Source organism: Rhynchophorus ferrugineus, unplaced genomic scaffold, assembly GCF_030347505.1.
Source record: "Rhynchophorus ferrugineus isolate W39M unplaced genomic scaffold, kcgeb_rfMv2 rfM3, whole genome shotgun sequence".
Taxonomy (NCBI): Eukaryota; Metazoa; Arthropoda; class Insecta; order Coleoptera; family Curculionidae; genus Rhynchophorus; species Rhynchophorus ferrugineus.
The window spans coordinates 13,386,188-13,407,384 of NW_027472582.1; the positions used below are offsets into that span (position 1 = coordinate 13,386,188).

The 21,197-nt window shown below is 34.9% G+C and overlaps 1 protein-coding gene across 1 annotated transcript in view; it reads left to right on the forward strand.

Moving 5' to 3' along the window:
- The first annotated feature begins 140 nt into the window (after positions 1 to 140).
- The window catches only part of LOC143194273 (small G protein signaling modulator 1), a 115,021-nt gene continuing 93,964 nt past the window's right edge, over positions 141 to 21,197 (forward strand). The window contains exons 1-3 of the mRNA XM_076400942.1: positions 141 to 385; positions 1,659 to 1,802; positions 12,854 to 13,085. Coding sequence (XP_076257057.1) covers positions 334 to 385; positions 1,659 to 1,802; positions 12,854 to 13,085 — 428 coding nt within the window. The 5' untranslated portion in view covers positions 141 to 333. The remainder of the gene's footprint in view (positions 386 to 1,658; positions 1,803 to 12,853; positions 13,086 to 21,197) is intronic.

The following is a 21,197-nucleotide window of genomic DNA, read 5'->3' on the forward strand; positions in this document are numbered from 1 at the left end:
CATTCCTATCCCCCCACTCTGTTCCAATCCATATCGATCCCCTAAGTTTTCAAGGTAGAGCTTTTTGGGCGCCGTTTTTTTCAGCTCGACCGTCGAGTAGTTTGTTGCCGAAGCTTGGCAGTTGATCGGGCAAAATATGGACGCGTCGATCGGGCCATCGTGGACGCGTCTTTTAGGGCGTCGATTTCTTCTCCTCTTGACATGTTAATAAAAGGCGGTAGACACTGATCGCTTGAAGCATCGCCGAAATAAGCTGATCCCACCTTATAAGCAGCCGAATACGTTTTGTTGATAGTCCCAATCTTCGTTTAAAAGTTGCCAGGCGGCGGTTTGATGATATCTGTATTTTCTTTGGGCAGTTTCAGCATCAGTATGTCGGCCGATGGTAAGATAATTTTGTAATATTTATACAAGTTGTACGCAGATACTTAGACAAATCACCAATCTGTTATTTTCTTAAATTTTAATAATAATAGTAACATTTTTAAATTAACTTAACTGTCATATATTGTCATTCATTTATTTACATGTTAAATTTTAATCAACTTTTTTTTCCGTTCCTCTTGTTTTGATAATATTTGATGAACATATTCGTTTTTTGTTCATGTATTATTTTTATAATTCGTATTGATGTTACTATTATATATATATTAATAGATTAAACTGTAACTAGCCAAAAATATTGAAATTAAAACTAAGTTTACTAGATTTCAATTAATAAAAGAGCCGTTTTTAATTTTTATAATGTATATTATTACAATAGTCTGTTATCAGATCAATAGGTAAAAAAACACCAGTTTGTTTTACGGGGGATAGTTCAATTAAAGTTTAACCTAATTTTTTATTTTGTATTATTTTTCTTATTTCGCAGTCATAAGCTTTTATGATTTTTAAACAACTCTACTTGCTGATTTGCTATGACTGAGCGGTATTAAATTTATTAGTTAAAAGAATAGATTTAAATTAATTTTACTTGATTTATAGTGGATATAAGTTTACATATATAAAGGAATTTTGACAACCGGTGGTTTTATCATGACAGTGTTGGGGTAGCATCGCTTTCTTTGATTTGATTATATATTTTATTATTGCGTATTAGAGTATCATGCAAGATAATTCATGAGAGATTTCAGGCGAGTGTAAATTGGGAAATCGATGGAAACGTATTATATTTATCTTAGATTTTATCTATGCTAGTTAAATAGATGAATATGATCATATTAAATGTATTTATCCAGTGTGCTATGAAGTTCAGATTGTACAAGGCTCGTATTGGGTTTAATTTTATGTTCAATATTTTTATTTAACAGGGTTCGCGATACTATGTTTTTGCATATATTTAGCGTAAAAACGAGATCTATATCCAGTTTAATTTTAAACATTTAATTAATTCCAACAATGGTAAATATTTGTATGTACATATATTCTTTTTTTTTTTCTAAAATCGAATACTGATATGTATTTATTGTACGGAGACCATATTATTGCTTCTTGTTATTTTTATTGGAATATTTATAAATACATATTTTGTTTTTCAGTTTCATATCATGATAAATAACATTACTATATTGCTGTAATTAAAAATGTTAAACTATGTTTCATCTAAGCGATTCTAAAATGATTTGCATTTATTATTTAATTTATTCTATTGGTTATAGAGGAGTATAAGGAGAAGCTTATAGCTTCTGTGAAAAAAGAGGTGAAACAAGTTATGGAAGAATCTGTTACACGAAAGTACGTCCATGAGGAGAGTGGTTCCGTGACATCCCTATGTGGAGCCGTTGAAACTTGTTTATCCCAAGGTACGTAATATGCAGATTTTACTAAATTTGTCTCTCTACTTTGACATTAATTACATGTTCCTGTGTTAAATATGTTATGAATGTAATCTTTTTGGAAGTTGACTTTGATTTGAATGGTTATATATTAAGTTGATGGGAAAATAATTTGTGTTTGATATAATTCCTATTACATATGTCTCTTGATAGACTTTTGTCAGTACTTGCCATATTTTTCCTTTTGATATTTGTTGATAATCATATTTAGGCTGAGCCGACTTTGTCGCTGTTGCGATAATCGCGGGTTCGAATCCTGCTGGGGCCTAGATGTACTTGTATATGCCTTTATAGGCAACAGTGGAAAATCCGACAAGGAACCATTCCAGTCTCGTCAGTAATCAGTGTGGGTAAGACCGGACGTCCTCTGGGATGGTCTCTAAGTTGCTCAGTGGCCAGTCGGTAGGCTTAATGGCGAGGACCGTGGTTCGAAGCCAACGTTAAACTGTATGTCTAGTCTAGTAATTATGAACAATTCCAAGAAAATGAATGTGTGTAAAATACAAACATTATTAAACATGCCTTGGATTTACTAGAAGCTGTTTTTTTTAATTATTTTTAAAGTTTTTTAAAGTTAAAAGTGCTTAGCTTTTATGCCTAAGTTGATTCTTTGAATGTACCTGGCGGGGAAAATTGAAAAAGTCTTCTTACCATTTCACAGATGATTTGTCGTTGGCTGATGAAAGATCGATTCATAGTATAGTAGATACCAAGAGTTTAGTGGTGTTTTGGATGCCCAATTGCATAAAAGTGTACCAAACTGTGTTAGTTTAAACTGGCGTCAAAAGAAGCGTGTAAAAATTACTTGCAGGATATGGATAAAATAAGATGAACACCTGACATATACGGAATATGTATACGTATTGTAGCTCCCACTGTAATATTTTGTCTAAACTGTTTTCATCGTAACAGGTCAATTAAAAAGTCCCCGGCCTGACACATAGATGGCGCTACTAGAGTTAAATCCATATGTTTTTTTAGTTAGCCCTAACCCTCAAAAGACGCGTATATAAGTTTGACAGCTGTCGGATCATTAGTTTGTGAATTATAGCATTTTGAGTGAAGCAACTTTTGTTATTGTGAAAAGAATGGATAAAAAGGAATTTTGCGTGTTGATAAAATATTGCTTTTTGAGGGGAAAATACAGTTGAAGCAAAAACTTGGCTTGATGCCGAGTTTCCGGACACTGCCCCAGGAAAATTAACCATCAAGGACTGGTATACTCAGTTTAGACGTGGTAAAATGAGCACTGAAGACGGTGAACGTAGTGGACGCCCAAAAGAGGTTGTTACCGATGAAAACATTTAAAAAATCCACAAAATGATTTTTAATGACCGTAAATTGAAATTGAATGAATAGCAGACACTCTAAAGATATCAACTGAACATGTACATCATATCATTCACGAATATTTGGGTATGAGAAAGCTATGTGCAAAGTGGGTGCCGCACTTCTGACCAAAAACAATGACTAGTTGATGATTCGAAGCAGTGTTTGAAGATGATCCAGCGTAATAAACCCGAGTTTTTGCGTCGATATGTGACAATGAATGAAACATGGCTCCATCATTTCACTCCGAAGTTCAATCGACAGTCATCCGAGTGGACTGCACACGATGAACCCTCTCCAAAGCGTGGGATAACGCAATAGTCGGAATAACGGATGCGTATGGAATAATTTTCATTGACTACCTTGAAAAAGAAAGGACCATCAACAGCGACTATTACATAGCGTTATTGGGCCGTTTGAAAGACGGAATTGCCGAAAACGGCCGTATTGGAAGAAAAAGAATGTTGATGAAGCAGATCAAGACAATGTACCGTGTCACAAGTCAGTGAAAACGATCGCAAAAATCCATCCATCCACCGTATTCTCTAGATCTGGCCCCCAGCGACTATTTCCTATTCTCAGATCTCAAAAGAATGCTCGCTGTGTAGAAATTTTCCTCGAATGAAGAGGTGATTGCCGAAACTGAGACCTATTTTGAAGCAAAGGACAAATCGTTCTACAAAAATGGTATCGAAGTGTTGGAGGGTCGCTATAATCAGTGTATTACACTTGAAATTTCCTTCAAGTTGGATAAAAAAAATTTTTCAAAAAGAATGTGTTTAACTATGGTAGGCCGGGGACTTTTCATTTGACCTGTTATGATTATTTTTTATAAAAATTCTTGAAATCATAAAATCAAACAATATACCTAAAGAACGAAAATTAATCAACATACTTGTCAAATTCAATGTGTCTGTGAATGTTATTATTAATAACCCAACTCATAATACAACAATACATACATATTTACGTGAAAATTCAATATGCAAGAACTAATTTATGTTTTAATTATTATCTACTATTCTCTGGATGCTAAGTTCGTGGTCTCTCTTTCGTTGTCGTAAAGACAAATACCACTATCTGAAAGTTTGATTAGCATTGCACAAAGGGGAACGGGAACATTGTAAACTTCCTGAATTCTCCCGATACCGCATAAAGTTATTTTCCGTTCATGTGGTTCAATTTGTAGAGATATAATATCTCGAATTGCTAAAATTATACGAGCCAGCTATTATTAGATATGCGGCTTTGTATGATAAATACTCGAGTTCCCTGCGTATTTTTGTGTATTTGTGAGTTATTCTAATTTGCTATAGTTTATTCAAAGTTTTTTTTATACATACCTCATCAAGATGTTTAATGTATTGCCTGCAGCAATTGGGTAATTTCATTTTGGAAAGACAATATTTTCCTTCTCATTTTGTCCTACTTAAAAAGAGACAAAATTCTGTTTGATTAGTTCGAACACGTAAACGAATGAGCCTGTCAAATTCGCCCGTTTGTCAGACGTATGTAAAATTCTTGAAAGCAATAGTGATAAGAGGTTATAACTCTAACTTTGACAAGTATATGTTATAATTTTTAGTCATATTTTAATTTTAGTTACTTTTTAGAAGTTTGTTCCAGTTATATATAGTATATTAACAGATATTTTTGCCGAGATTAATATATATTCATAAGCTTAATTTATCGATTCAGCTTCGCTATGATTTGTTCATTCTTCAATTACAAATAAAAAACTAGTGTTTTGTTTTTTTCCTGAGTTTCGTTAAATTTTCATAGTCATATATAAGAAATTAACAAGTAAGTGGGAACATAACCATAGTATTAGTAAATAATAAACATAATCAGGTGTAAATTATCGTAATGCGCATGTGCGGAGCGAATCAATCATATACTATATCTTGTTCACTTCGCTGTGGTCTAAATGGAAATGTCAAAACCATCGAATTTAGGAGTTAGGTGAAGTTGCTTAATGGTTGTTAACATTGAAATTTTGCATTTTCAATAATTAATCATCATTTTTCTAGGTTAATTTGCTTGTCCCGATCTTTCCTTTAGATTTCGGACATACTTTTTTACCAGTTTTATGTACCAGTATAATTTATCTCAGCTTAAACCTCACAAGTATCCTAGTGGCGGAAGAGTCGTCCTATGTTCTGATTACTGGATCTGTGTCAAGGATAGTCTGACTATAACAATTGGGTTCTGTAGCTAAATATTTGTACATATGTTTCTTGCACCTAAATATCATGAATCAAGTTTTATTTGGTGATTACTGTTGATTTTTAAACTTTGAGAACCTCAAAAAAATTAATTAATAACCTAATTCTAAGCAAATAATTACCAGTTTAAGTATTTCAATTTACTTAATACTTCTGTCCATATCAAGTTATTTCACATTTAATCATGTTTATCAATTTATTATTTAGTTATCAATTCGTATTCATTAAGATGAGGATAACACGTATACTAGAATATACCTTTTCACCTCAACATTTTTCTATTTTTTTTTAATTTCGTTAACGAAACTATTATATATATGGATATTGTATCTTTACATCTTATCTTTTGTCTCTACTTTGCCGTTTTATACTATACATTATGATCTTACGAATTTTTGATTGACGCCCTTTGGAAGGCGTAGCATCATAAGCGCCCTTTCCTTTTTATTTATGTCTTTCCTAGTGTGCTTCGATAGTCTCCAAGAATGCTAAAGCACTCGAGAGATTCTAAACCATAATAATAATCAATCAATCAGACCTGTCAAAATCACAGATTTTGTAAAATACCATCGAAGGGAAGACGAGTAAAGCGGGCAATCTGATTTTTTTCATAACTTTCCGGGAGCTGTCTTTTTTACTATACATATATTTTTTTAACGATTGCTAATTTATTTTTTGTAAAAAAAATAATCCAATGTATGCTGGGGTGGTGGAGTAGTAACCCATTCTCGTAACCTAATTTTGCAAGACATTGTCCATTGTTTTATTCTTTGTCATAACCTCCTTATACTGCACTATAATAACCTGAGTTAAATTTATGAAATTTTAATTACATTAAGAAAATATCCTGTTTTTGTTTGAAGACTACAAAAATATATCGTACTAGCGACCCGCCCCGGCTTCGCACGGGTGCAATGCTGATACTAAATTAAATACACTACAGAAAAAATATGAACGTTGTATATAAAAACATAGCGGCCCGCTCCGACTTTGCACGGGCATAAAATATATATGCCTATGTCACTCAATGAAAACATGATAAAAATCGATCCAGTATTTTTGGTTCATTCATTACTGCCCTTGGCCTGCACGCATTAAATTTGGAGTAAAACAATTCCTCTTCCCCTATACTTACTATGAAGATTTCCTGCTATCTTTGGAATATCTAAATTCATACAATTTTTATTACATTACACATTTTTAAACGCAAATTTTAAATTTGTAATATCTCCGAAAATATTTGTTTAATTTACATGCTGTAAGGAACCATATTGATCTATATTAATTGCACACTGTATTTAAGGTACTTAATTCGATAAGGATTAATGCCGTATTGCTTAAAATAGCTTCGTAAATAAGCCGTTTTCTCACGTAAAAAGTAAACAATAAAAATGGTTAATGTGGGTTATCCCTAAAGGTTAAACATATACCATCGCGGACTTTTTTTGTAGACCTTTTTATGATGTACAATACTGTAGTACATTAATTTGATCTAACTCGTAGGGTTAGGCAGCGTTTTTGCTAATTGCTAAATAAGCCTAAAAAAATAGGTTAATTTACGACATCACGTTAGAAACCTCTAAAATTAGCAATGTTGCCTTAGTATATTATGCATGTATTATACATATAAACCTTCCTCTTGAATCACTCTATCTATTGAAAAAAACCGCATCAAAATCCGTTGCGTAGTTTTAAAGATTTAAGCGCACATAGGGATATAGGGACAGAAAAGGCGACTTTGTATTATACTATGTAGTGATATTCAAAATTATTTTATACATACGTCATCTAAATTTGTGCGTCAAAATGTCGCAATGTTGTCGCATCAACTCTGAGTTTTGGTTCAGTTGGGCTTTGATATACAATAAAATTTTAATCTAAATAAAATAATTGAACAAAAATGTTATCAAATATAATTTATTTTAACATTAAAGTACATCTAAAGACTACAGTTAATTATACAGCCACAAAAGTTTAGAGGTTAGAGTTATATCTCTTATCACTTTTCAAGAATTTTGCATACGTCTGACAACCGGACGACTTTGACAGGCATATTCGTTTATTTGTTCGAACTAATCAATCTTTTTTTAACTAGAATAAAATAAGAAGGAAAATATTGCCTGATTCTGAAACGAATTTAAAAACTGCGGCAGGCAATACATTAAACATCTTGATGACGTATCTACTAAAAAATTGAATAGACTATATACGGTTCTATCTAGATTTCAGTAAAATATTGCTATATAGAGATTGCTTATTTAGTATCTAACATTGGCAGTAAAAAGCTTGAAGTTGTACATTATGGTCAAAGTTTTATCATTATGGGTCAAACAGGCGTTTTATGAAAGATGGTAAAGGTAATACACCACTCTGTAATTTTTTACTAGAAGTTATGTATTAGCTGAGTTATATAACGTATTGAAAGTGTTAATTTTGTAATATGAGGAACCAAAAACGTCGTACAACTAACAACATTTAGTGATGTTTCATCAAAAATCAGTATGAATCGGTACCAACACATACTAATTTCACTTCCAGGGTAACATGTTAATTAATATTCTTTTAATGTACTTTATTCAAGGTATTGTCCATCGATAGTCGTTACTTTTTCCCATCTTTCAGGCAATTTACGGATTTCATCTCGAAAGGACTACCCACGAATTTGTACATTTTTTGGTATCTTCATAAGAGGTGAAGCGCTGCTCAAAAAGGTCACGCCCTATATGTCAGACAAGTAGTAATTAGAAGGAGCAGAGTCTGGAGAGTGCGGTGGGTGGGGTATTACTTAGTACTACTTTATTATTAATAAATCGCCAAGTGAAGCTGATACGAAATCAATAAGCGTTAGACAAGGATATATGAATTCCTCAATACGTACCGGCCAACGTGTAGGATGAACGTATCAATTTATCACAATCTCCGCGAAAATAAATTGGAAAAAAAGACGGAAATGGCAACCGAAATGAAGAATGGGCTTTGTTATTGAGTGAGGCGAAAATATTTGCGGGTGCGTGTTGCGAGAATAAGACCATTTTATACGTTCAAGTGTGTGATGTTTTCAATGGAATTCAGGCTTTTTGTATGAGATAATAGCACGGGATAACAAGATTTTATATTTTTACTGTCAATTACTATCTGCTTAGGAAATATAAAGGTAATTATTCTTTTCGGGTAAAGGTGATGGCAGTGGCGGCTTCTGGTAAAAATTTTAAGGTGTTCTGTAATTTTTGCAAAAACTTACCTATTTTTTTTTATAAATTAAGTCCATCCTACGTTCTTTTTTGTTCGCAAATTTGGTAATCACTTTGCCATTAAACGTGTCTATTTCGGATATGAACTGTTTTTCAATAGATAACATGGAAAGAGCCGCTATGGAACGATCTTCGGCCATTGAACTTCTTTTTTTCTATTATAGTGGCTCTGTAATCTGCCAAATAGGCAACAAGTATTTTTATATTTATATTATATATACACATAGCATGTAGAAAATCAGTTCATTAAGTGATCTCCTGTATAAAATACTATCCTAATTAATTAGTCTTATTCTAAAACTTATTCTAAAGTCTATATATGTCTAATAATCAGATTAGATGGTGTCAAACGTTTTAGTTTACGCACTTCACTGTCACGTCGCATATTTAGCTGATTAGCGTGTACAATGGGATGCACTGATACTTTTTCGAAGTACATCACACAAATACGTTGAATTACACTCGTTATGGGTTCTAGAGGAATATCGCGTTGTATCACTTCATTTAAAACATAGTACGGAGCATCAACATCATAAATGATACGCTACACTTTATTTTGGAACCGTTAAATGATGGGTATATTAGATTTGCTAGCAGTATCCCATAGTTGGGTTCCATATGACCAAATAGGCTTGAGTATAGACTCATACAGCAACACCTTGTTATCTAATGATAACTTGGATTTGCGCCCGGTGAGCCGATATATTTGATATAATTCAAGTTCAAGTTGTTTTCGTTTAGCGAGTATGTGCCTCTTCCAGGATGGCCGTCGATCTAAATGTATACCAAGATATTTAGCATCCTCTGATTGGGGGAGTTGACAATGATGGATATTCACTGGCGAATATGTTTTTGCGTAGGCAGGGTAAACGTTCTATTGGTGAATTTTATTTCATTGGCTTTAATGCGTTTGAAGACATCAAACACAGTTGTATTTGCTCCTGGTGGGTTTGTAGGTGTATTGATGCTATGACTGGATCTTCATGAGATATTAAAATTGCTGTGTCGTCTGCGTATGTTGTCACAGTAGTTATTTTTGTGGTGGGTAACAGGTCAATTGAAAAGTCCCCGGCCTACTATAGTAAAACACATTTTTTGGCAAAATTAGTTTTTTTTATTCAACATAATTTCCTTCAACGGTGATGTACTGATTATAGTGACCCTTCAACTTTTCGATACCATTTTTGTAGTACGATTTGTCCTTTGCTTCAAAGTTGGCCTCAGTTTCGGCGATGACCTCACGAAAATTTCTCCCCAGCGAGCATTCTTTTAAGATCTGAGAACAGGAAATAGTCGCTGAGGGCCAAATCTGGAGAATACGGTGGATGAGGGAGCAATTCGAAGCCCAATTCATGGATTTTTGCCATCGTTTTCACGGACTTGTGACATGGTGTGTTGTCTTGGTGAAGCAGCACCAAGACAATGCTTTTTCACAGTTCACAGATAGTTCTTTTTCTTCAAATGCGGCTGTTTTTCGGCGATTTCGTCCTTCAAACGGTCTAATAACACTATGTAATAGTCGTTGTTGGTGGTCCTTCCATTTTCAAGGTAGTCCATGGAAATGATTTTATGGGCATCCCAAAATACAGACACCATAACCTTGCCAACCGACTGTTGCGTTTTTCCACGCTTTGGAGAGGGTTCATCATGTGCAGTCCACTTGGATGACTGTCGATTGGACTTGAAGTCGGAGTGAAAAGATAGAGCCATGTTTCACCCATTGTCACATATCGATGCAAAAATTCGGGTTTATAACGCTTGATCATCTTCAAATATTGCTCCGAATCATCAACTCGTCGTTGTTTTTGGTCAAAAGTGAGATCGCGCGGCATCCACTTTGCACAGAGCCTTCTCAAACCCAAATATTCGTGAATGATATGATGTACACGTTCAGTTGATATCTTTATAGAGTGTCTCCTATTTCTTTCAGTTTCAATTTACGGTCATTCAAAATCATTTTGTGGATTTTTTTAATGTTTTTCTCGGTAAAAACCTCTTTTGGGCATCCACTTCGTTCACCGTCTTCGGTGCTCATTTCACCACGTTTAAACTTAGCATACCAATCCTTGATGGTTGATTTTCCTGGGGCAGTGTCCGGAAACTCAGCATCAAGCCAAGTTTTTGCTTCAAATGTATTTCTTCCCTTCAAAAAGCAGTATTTTATCAACACGCGAAATTCCTTTTTTACCTATTTTTTCAGAATAACAAAAGTTGTTTCACTCAAAATATAATATAATTCACAAAGTAGTGATCCGACAGCTGTCAAATTTATACACGCATCTTTGGAGGGTTAGGTTTAACTAAAAAACATATGGATTTAATACTAGTAGCGCCATCTATGTGTCAGGCCGGGGACTTTTCAATTGACCTGTTAGATCGGTTGTATATTGAAGATATAGTATTTAACTCAGTACACTACCTTGCGGAACTTCTGAATATATTGGATGTAATTCAGTATTTTCATCGCCTTTTTTTTAGTAAAGTGTCTATCAGTAAGATACAATTTTAGATAGTGATAGTCTTGATGAGGCAGAAGTTTTTTAAATTTAACCTGCAAGACCGTATGCCATACTTTGTCAAAAACCTAGGAATTATGTCTAGGAAAGCAGCCGAACAATATCGTTTGACATTTAGGTCTATGTTTATTTTGTTTACAAGTCTATGGACTTGTTCTATAGTTCCATGCTTATTGCGAAACCCAAACTGATGTTCTATTGAATTTCTGAGAAATATTTTAATGCGCTATAGTGTTGAGAAACACCTTTCATCATCTGATGCTGAAACCACAGCTGTGCCCCATAGAGGCTGACTAGCTGAACCAGCATTTTATAAAGCGTTGCTTTCTGTGGGATTGGGAGTTTGGTCTATCTGCAGAGCAGGGTAAATACGACGCCTTTGCAGATGGCATGTTGGATTATGGATGGCCACTGGAATCTGCTGTCGAAATGGAGACGGAGATATGTGGCTTTTTGGAGCTAGAAGATTTGATTTTTCGATTTGAATGCATACGATTTGATGCATACCGCCTTCAAATGCGGTGTGTCGTGTTTGTTTGCTTTGTGTGAGGAAAATTAGCACATACAAATTGAACAGAGCCGGGGCTAATAGAGAACTTTGTGGGACTCCTCCGGGCATTTTTCGGGGAGGAAATTTGTCACTAATATTTACTTGAAAGAACATTTCTTCCAAATATGAGTGAGTCAGTGATACTAAGTCATCCAGTAAACCTTGTTTATTTATTTTAAAAAGTATACTGTCGTACCAAACTTCATCGATTTAAGACGTCTAGAAAGACGTTATCAATCTTGTGATGTTTTCGAAGAACCTGGTGAATGGTGACCGCGACGCGAGCAACTTGAAGAATTGAATATTTAGCATGGAAACCGAATTGTTAGTCGGGAATTATGCGTTTTGCTATTTAAAGCGTGCAGTACCGGTTTTTTCTGCGAGTTTGGAGATAGATCTGATCAGGCTGATAGGCCTGTAGTCGGATGGATTCGAATTGGCATGTTTATTTCGGATAATTGCAACGTGCGCATGTTTTCATTCCTTAGAGAAATGCTTTATCCTCAATAGAATAATCATCCATGTAATATCATTTGGACCTGGGGCTTTTTTTCAATGAAAAACCTTTAATTGAGAGCTGCAGTTCTCTAGGTGAGACTAGACTCTTTAGGAGATGTTCTGACGTGAGGATTTTCTTTCTCAAGGAAGGAATTGTGTCAGTGATGACGTCTAGCATCTCTCGTAAAGTAATGCATTTCATTTGATTTTCGAACGTTTCAGCAAGGCATTCGGCTTTTTCTGGATTCTTTAACGCGATATCTGTGAAACATCCGGCCTTTGGAGGGGATTATAGTTCAAAGCTTTCCACATGATGGTTGTCTAAACTTAGATGAAATGATTCCCATTTCATCTCATTCCAGGCTTTTACCCTGTTCGTTGGGTTTGGCATTTCCTTCTTATTCCTCAATAAATTGGTAGAACGCCATGCCGATAATTCATAGTCTCGAGTCTTATATCTCGATATTTTTTACAATGTTTTCTATCTCCTTTTTAAGTATAATTATATATATTTACAGTATAAGAACATTTATCGCTTTCTTCCATGTTGATGGTACCTTCCCTATTACTAAATTTGTGTGAAGGTGATCACAGCTTTTTTTTAGTACTATGTTGTAGTTTTGTTTCTAACTGACTTATATTGTTACAGGTTTACGAAGACGAGCTCTAGGCCTATTCAAGACATCTTCAACGACAGCGCTGTTGCACAAGATAGCCAAACACTGTCCGGAAGCGGACAGGATATCAAAAAAAGTACAAGAATTAGAAAATATGGACCCAAATAGGAGATCAAGTAGTAGTAGTGATAGCGTTACGAAGCCTACTTTGAAAAAGAACTTGTCGTTTCCTTCAAGTCCCCTACCTAGATATTTATGGATAAGGTAATGCTCTCATTCAGTTCTTATTTGGTTACGTAGCGATAGGCAACCCCATATTTGCACCTCATAGGTCCTAATTGGCTTTATGATTGTCTGATAAATCAATCTCTTTGATTTTATATCAAGTTGAGAGTATCTTCCGACTAACCAGTATAGTTGATTTATTTAGGTTCTAATGTGTTCTAATTGATATATAGATTAATGAAGTGCCTAATTCATATGTTTAATATACATATATTTGTTACTGTAATTAATGTTATATATCAGATAGATTTCTGATCTTGTATTGAAAATATTCTCAAAACAAGTTTTGTTAATATTAACATATTATTTATAAATTATTCTCTTTACTCTTATGAGATAAATATGATCAACTTAATAAATTGTCGTCGATTGTCGACGAAAGGGTGATCACTAGTAATATATCAATAAATTAAAAAGGCCAATAAGTGGCACTTTTATTAATTAGTTGTAAACAAACTGTAACGACCTTGGTAGAGGCCGAATTTTATGTGTATACGAAGGTATTTTGTTGCCCTCAGATAGGATCTTTCTAAAACTACCCTCGTATATTGTTGCATTTTTATAATCGATAAAATAAACCCACGATACATAGGAAGCTATTATTCAATTCATAATAGGCCGGTGAAGCCGCGAAATGGGGCGAGAAAAAGTCGAGAATGACGACACATTTTATGCCTTTCGTAATTTATGGCGTCAATTTTATCCTCACCGTTTTTTCTTCCTTGTATTCGATGAGAGTATATTGTTTCGCAGAAAAAAAATTTTGACTTCCTCCGAAGCGACCTTTCCACTTGTTCGGTTCGTTACCTGAATTTGTCGGAATAAAGTAGAGGAAAGTTATGTTTCCATTACGGCGGGCCATCGAATATTCTTATTTCTATTTTTTGTTCCGTTTCATCTTCGGTAACTTCCTTTGTGGGCTCGCTGCGTGAGAATGGGCCTGATAACGATCCTAACTAGATGCCGTAACTTGGTTTTCGCGTTTCAGTTATTCTCGTTCTATATCAGTTGTCATTCTAGTGTTTTATAGTTTATTTGAGATTTATTAAGGATTTAAATGATTGTTATGAACTGTGTAAGAAACATTTTCTCCTAAATTATCCAAAATACCCACAAATTATTCGATATTGGAACTAATTCTAATTCATCTCATTGTCCATCACTAGCTATAGTCCATCCAAGATAACAAGGAACTTACGTTATCAAAATGTATGACGTCACAATTTTAAAATATTGCCGCATTAACTTATATTGATATATAACAGAATTTTAATAGAATTGGAAGTTTTTTTTATTAATCTCTTAGAACTTCAACAATCTGCCTGTGGGCAATAAGTATTTTTTATGATTTCCTTTATACAGTATAACTATCCTGACATGTAGAAGATCGCTTCAGCAAGTGATCTGCTGTACAAACTTATAATCTCAATCTTATTCTAGATACTATTCTAACTTATTCTAGATCACTCTATGTGTCTATTAATCAGTTCGTATGGTAGATTGCGTTTGAGTTTATGCACTACACTGTCATCGCGCATGTTTAACTGTTTAGTGTTTAGAGTGCATTGGGATGCATTAACACTCTTTCAGAGTACTTTACACTAACACTTTGAATCACACTCGTTATGGGTTCTAAGAGGATATCGTGCTGAATTAGTTCGTTGGAGACGTACTATGGTGCTAGTCAATGCAAATGAAATAATGCAATACAAATAATGTTATCAAATATAATTTATTTTAACATTATAATACATCTGCAAACATTATCGAAAGACATAAAATTCTAATTAAGTACACAGTTATAATAGTTTAAAGGTTAGGGTTGTTTTATTATATGTGATGTCTTTTGGAGGCCTAGTCCATTTAATTAACAATTTGATATTCAAGTAATGTATTTTATTTTAGGGATAGAGAGCATATTTACTTTCTTACGTTTAGTTATTGTGTCTTTCATTGCTGTCTTTCCATTACAAACCTTGTCGAGTCATTTTGGTATGAGTATATTTCTCCTTATTTTCTTTCGTTACTACCTGTATTTTCTGCATAATTCTACCGATTTCTTCTGTATCTTCTGACTTAATCACTGCATTCTCCCTAATGTATTTAATGTATCCGTAGCTGTAAAATAGTTAGTATCCATTATCTCCACATATATTCCAACTAAATGCTCCTGTATATTCTGAACAATTATACACATATATGCACACAAATCTTACAGTTACTGTCACTTTCACTATCAGAATCACTGTTTTTACCATCAAATCAATTACTAAATTGCTAATTTATAATCTATCCTATACTTATTAACGATTCCACCTTTGTCGATTTCTTCTTCTATGTCCAAATTAATGTATACTGTGTATTAGTACGTGCTTCTGTGTCACAGCTTTCATGCATATACTCAGTGTAGCTGCAACGGACTAAAAATTATTTCCGATAAAACCTTCGCAAGTTAATATTATATAGTATCAATGCTTACCTTTCTTACGCATTTTACTGACAATTTTACTGACAAGAGGGGGTTCCCATTATCTCATTTCTGTTCGAAGTAACTGACTAAGACTCTGACTATTTATTGGCTTTTAAATCAGAATAATAAAAAATACTAAGCAGGGGTTTGAAATACATCAAAAAAAGTAGAGCGCCAAAACACAGCTTTTAAAATCTTTATAAAGAATTTAACGAGAACTAGGTTTTACTAGAAAAAATGAGAACGAAAAATACGGTCTGATAAAACACCAACCCTAGTCTAATCACCAAACCAAACCTCTTCAGTTCACAGATATTTTGGATGTACTGTTGAAGGGCTAATTTAAAAACCAGGGCGTAAAATAAAATTATATTTAATAAAACAATATAAAACAATTCAACATCTTAAATAAGTAAAAACACAGATCAAAATAAATGTTATAATAACTACTTACACAATAAATTGCAAAATAAATAAAGCAAGTAAGCCTGCGAGATCTTGATATCGAGGTGGTCGGGTGACATAAATGGAAAATAATAAATAGAACATGTTATGAAACTAGAATACTCTCTGAACAAACTCACCATTTGACGAAACTCAGGTCGGACGGCACAAAATACAATAAAATAAGGTGAATACGAAAAAGGTAGTGACTTGTGTTTCACTTCTTCAGAAACGAACTTTTATGGAGTTCTTTTTTATATTTCAAAGTCTCCTTTTTTACCAACGAGGGTTTATCTGGACTGAATCATGGTCCTCGGGATTAAGCCTATCGACTGGCGAGTGACCAACTGAGAAATCATCCCAGAAGACATCCAGTTTTACCCAGGCAGATTACTGTGAGATTTTGCACTCTTGCCTAGAATAATGACAAATATTAAACAGTAACAAACATACATTTACGACCATGCAGGATTCGAACCCGCGACTATCGCCACAGTAAGAGGACGGTCCTGTCGCCTTTACCACTGCGCCAACCAAACCGGCCTTATGAAGTTCTAACGTCTTTTGGACGTGTTAAGATCACTTCTGGCAAATCCAGCCGCCGAAGAAACATCAACAATGTAGCCTTTTATGGTAATTATATCTGTTGCTAAATATTCGCAAGGGCGACACATTCTACGATTAAAATGAAGCGGCAATCCCGCCTAGTGCCTTTATATTATCGTTCAAACCTTTTTTTATGAAGTACATAAAGGACACAAAATTAAAACGGGACGATTTATAATTTCCTTGAAAGGTACATGTCTTTGATATAAACAATTTAAACTCGTTTTTACACTATACTACTTCTAATTTTCGGACAAAAATAAAATTTTGTGTCAAAGGAACTACTTTTTTATATCCGTAAAAATGAATAGAATTGAGTGTATATCGCAAATAATGATACTTTTTAATCTTTATAAGAAGTGAACTCTTGTCCTAATGTTAATTGCATTAAGTAGTAATTTAACGGAGTAATTTGTGGATTTGTTTTTTTTTTCTGGCCTAAAACCAGGCATGAGGCATATCTAATCGCGGAGACTTGCCTTGGAGTGACAAGTTGGACCGGGTTATGTGGGACTGTCTTTGGGCTTAGCAATACATTAAACCGAAACCTGACCTGACCTGTTGACCCCTGTGGGTCGCTACTGCTACTGCATATAATTTGAGTATATGGCACCCGCTAACCGGGCAACTGTTACTGGGTACGAGGAGCCGGGGAAAAACAGATAGTGAAACTAACTATAGATTCGCAAACTTAAGTTAACACACGACTGGATGCTGTCATATTGGGGCAAAAGTTATGACTGCAGCGACGGATGAGGTTGTTTCAGCCGGAAAACGGGAGGTTAGCGGTGACGCGATGCTAAGCTCCTAGCATGTCCACCAGCTCGCGAACAAGTGCGTTTTTGGAAGAACTTGAGCTCAGTGGTTATTTGTGGAAGGTGTTGTTGTGTTGAGATATAAAGTGCTTGATTTCTGGAGTCTCAGTTTCCCTGTGAATTTGATTATTTCTGATACACCATACGTTTAAGATTCTCCTAAGGAGCTTATTTTAAAAAACTTGAAGCCGTTTGTCCTGGTTGGATAGCAGGTTTACTATTCCCGAACCTTTCTGGATTGCTTTCTATATTTAGGAATGCCAACCGAACCGTCGGTCGAAGTGGAGACCTAGATCCGTGACGTTATCCATCCATGGAATTGTTGCGGTGTCGATCTTAAGTTGCGAGACGCGCAGGGCGTAACGCTTATTATGGAAAATGATGGCTTGGGTTTTCAGGGGGTTGATTTTCAACCAACCAACCATAATTGGAACTACTTGACCGCATGATCAAGCTGGTTCTGTAAACGTTCTTGAATGGTAACCTCGAGCATGGAGGTTAGGGCCAGCGGGGAACCTTGAGGTACGGCAGCGTCGATTTGTTTTCGACTGAAACGTGTTTTCCTGATCTTGATCTGGAAAGGTCTGTCTGATAAATAGGACTTGATGAGGGCGGTTAGGTCTTCTGGGAGGCCTAACCGCAGGCATTTTGCGATCAAACCGTTGTGCCAGACCGTGTCGAAAGCTTTGGTTAGGTCCGGGAGGATTGCTCTAAGCTTTTTACGTTCGTCAAGAGCGTGATGGATGTGTGCGGCCAGACGGGAGACCTAGTCATATCGGGAGAATACGGCGGGTATGATGGTACTTCTCATTTGAGTGATTCTAAACAATTCTTGACCGGTTTTGGCGCGTGTTAACTGTTGAGATGAGTATTGTCATAGTAAAAAGTGGACCTGTTTCCTTCTTACCTTGAATCTCTTCATGTTTCGTCGCATAGTAGATCATTTTAGCATAATTTATAGCTGTAGTATTCCTTTTTCAAGTTATGGACAGTTACATATTATTTATATAGCTCATATTATCGCCACGGCGAAAAAATGAATTTTGCCATTGTCAGAAATATGCCATCCCAGCTCCATATATGAATAGAATGCTTAACGCATTTTCCCAGACCCATTATGTTGAGGCAAACAAATTTCCCGGTAAGAGGATAATCCTTCTATTGTACAAGGCAATAAATTTGAATAAAAACGGCGTGCAAAAGTAATTAACGTTATAAAATAAAAGATGTGTAGAGAGAGAGTAAAAAGTTCGGGGGCACGTAGCGAGGTCTCCTTTAAAATGTTAATTTATGTACAGGGAAGTTGTAACGATGTTTTTTTTTCTGTGATGTATATTTTTTCCACCCGAAATCCAGTAATTTACTGATAATCTTTTTTCGGAGTTTTCGTGTCTACGATTTGGGATGAATATTTATTGTATTTAGCTGAGCGTTTTGGTTAAAAAAATACTTAAATAGCTTCGTTTGGGCCCTTGTTTTTGTTAGATATTTAATTTTGTTCAATAATTTCAATTCAACGTTTCCTCTGAAAAATTTCTTTCAACAGATTAATTAAAATTTCATGACGCAAAGAAAGTGATTATCGTTTGCAGTAGTGACATATTGTCCTACTTGTTCGTATAACTAAAGTGTTAGGTAGGACGCTGATAATTGCAAAAGGAAGCCAGGCAGAGCATACGATGAGTAGAATATAACATTTCATTGAAGTTTCTATTGTTCGATTTTTTGATTGCAATCTTCTATCTTGATATTAATCGGCTTAGCGAAAATTCTCTATCTCCCTTTTTAAATAAAACAGAAGCATCTGGAGGCGTGCAATTTAGAATGGTTAAAGTTTATATCGAGGAAGAATTATATTTATTGTATTTAGCTGAGCGTTTTGGTTAAAAAAACTACTTAAAAAGTTTCGTTCAAGCTCTTATTTTTGTTAGATATTTAATTTTCTTCAATAATTTCAATTCAACGTTTCCTCTGAAAAATTTCTTTCAACAGATTAATTAAAATTTCATGACGAAAGGGAAGTGATTATCGTTTGCAGTAGTGACATATTGTCCTACTTGTTCGTATAACTAAAGTGTTAGGTGGGACGCTGATAATTGCAAAAGGAAGCCAGGCAGAGCATACGATGAGTGGAATATAACGTTTCATTGAAGTTTCTATTGTTCGATTTTTTGATTGCAATCTTCTATCTTGATATTAATCGGCTTAGCGAAAATTCTCTATCTCCCTTTTTAAATAAAACAGGAGCATCTGGAGGCGTGCAATTTACAATGGTTAAAGTTTATATCGAGGAAGAATTATATTTATTGTATTTAGCTGAGCGTTTTGGTTAAAAAAACTACTTAAAAAGTTTCGTTCAGGCTCTTATTTTTGTTAGATATTTAATTTTCTTCAATAATTTCAATTCAACGTTTCCTCTGAAAAATTTCTTTCAACAGATTAATTAAAATTTCATGACGAAAAGAAAATGATTATCGTTTGCAGTAGTGACATATTGTCCTACTTGTTCGTATAACTAAAGTGTTAGGTAAGACGCTGATAAGTGCAAAAGGAAGCCAGGCAGAGCATACGATGAGTGGAATATAACGTTTCATTGAAGTTTCTATTGTTCGATTTTTTGATTGCAATCTTCGATCTTGATATTAATCGGTTTAGCGAAAATTCTCTATCTCCCTTAAAAAAAAACAGGAGCATTTGGAGGCCTGCAATTTAGAATGGTTAAAGTTTAGATCGAGGAAGAATTATTAGAAAACTAAACATGTCAAAATCAAGCAGGAATAGCCGTCAAATTGGTTCTGGCCGACGCGCTGCCAGCTCTTATACGGTAGATTATTCGTCGTTTCTGATGTACGTAAATTAACTACGGACGCCTTATTGCTAAAATCAAAGTCTGACAACGCCGTGCCGAAAAGACAGACCGACAGACAATTTTGAATCGGAAGAAGAATCCCTAAATGTTATATTTGAAACGATATTAAAACGGATAGTGAATGTGTCAAAATGCTATTAAATGAAATTATTTAATTTTAAGTAGTGTTATATAAGCGTGCGATTGGTCCTCTAAGAAGACCTAACAGCCCCCATCAAGTCATATCTATCGAACAGATCTTTCCAGGTCGAGATCAGGAAAACAGTTTTCAGTCGATGGTTCCAACCTCTTTATTTCAGCTCTGCCGAGAAAAGAGCATATTAACGTCGCTTTTTACGCTGACGACACTGCTATCTTCACGGCCTTCAGGCCCGAGGTTACCATTCAAGAACGTTTACAGAAGCACCTCGATAATGCGGTCGAGTTTTTCTAATTCCGGAGGTTGCAAATCAACCCCCTGAAAACCCAGATCATCATTTTCCATAAGAAGACTTACGCACTGCTTGTCTTGCAACTTAAAATCGACATTTCATGGCTGGACAACGTCACGTACCTAGGTCTCCATTTCAATCGACGGTTCGGTTGGCCTTCCCAAATCCAGGAAGGTTCGGGAATAACAAACCTGCTATATTCTCTGATCTACCCTTCTAGCAAATTTCCCATCTCCATAAAATGCTTATTTTCCAAGATGTTAATTCGGTCCGTACTCCTCTACGGATCTAATGTTTAATGCAAAATAAGCTCTTCAGAATAATACTAGACGCTCCATGGTTTGTCAGAAATAATCAACAAGAAAAGAGAAAGTTCACAGGGAACTCCAGAAATCAAGCACTTCATATCTCAATCCTTCCACAAACACAGCTCAACAGATGTCTTCTGAAAACGCG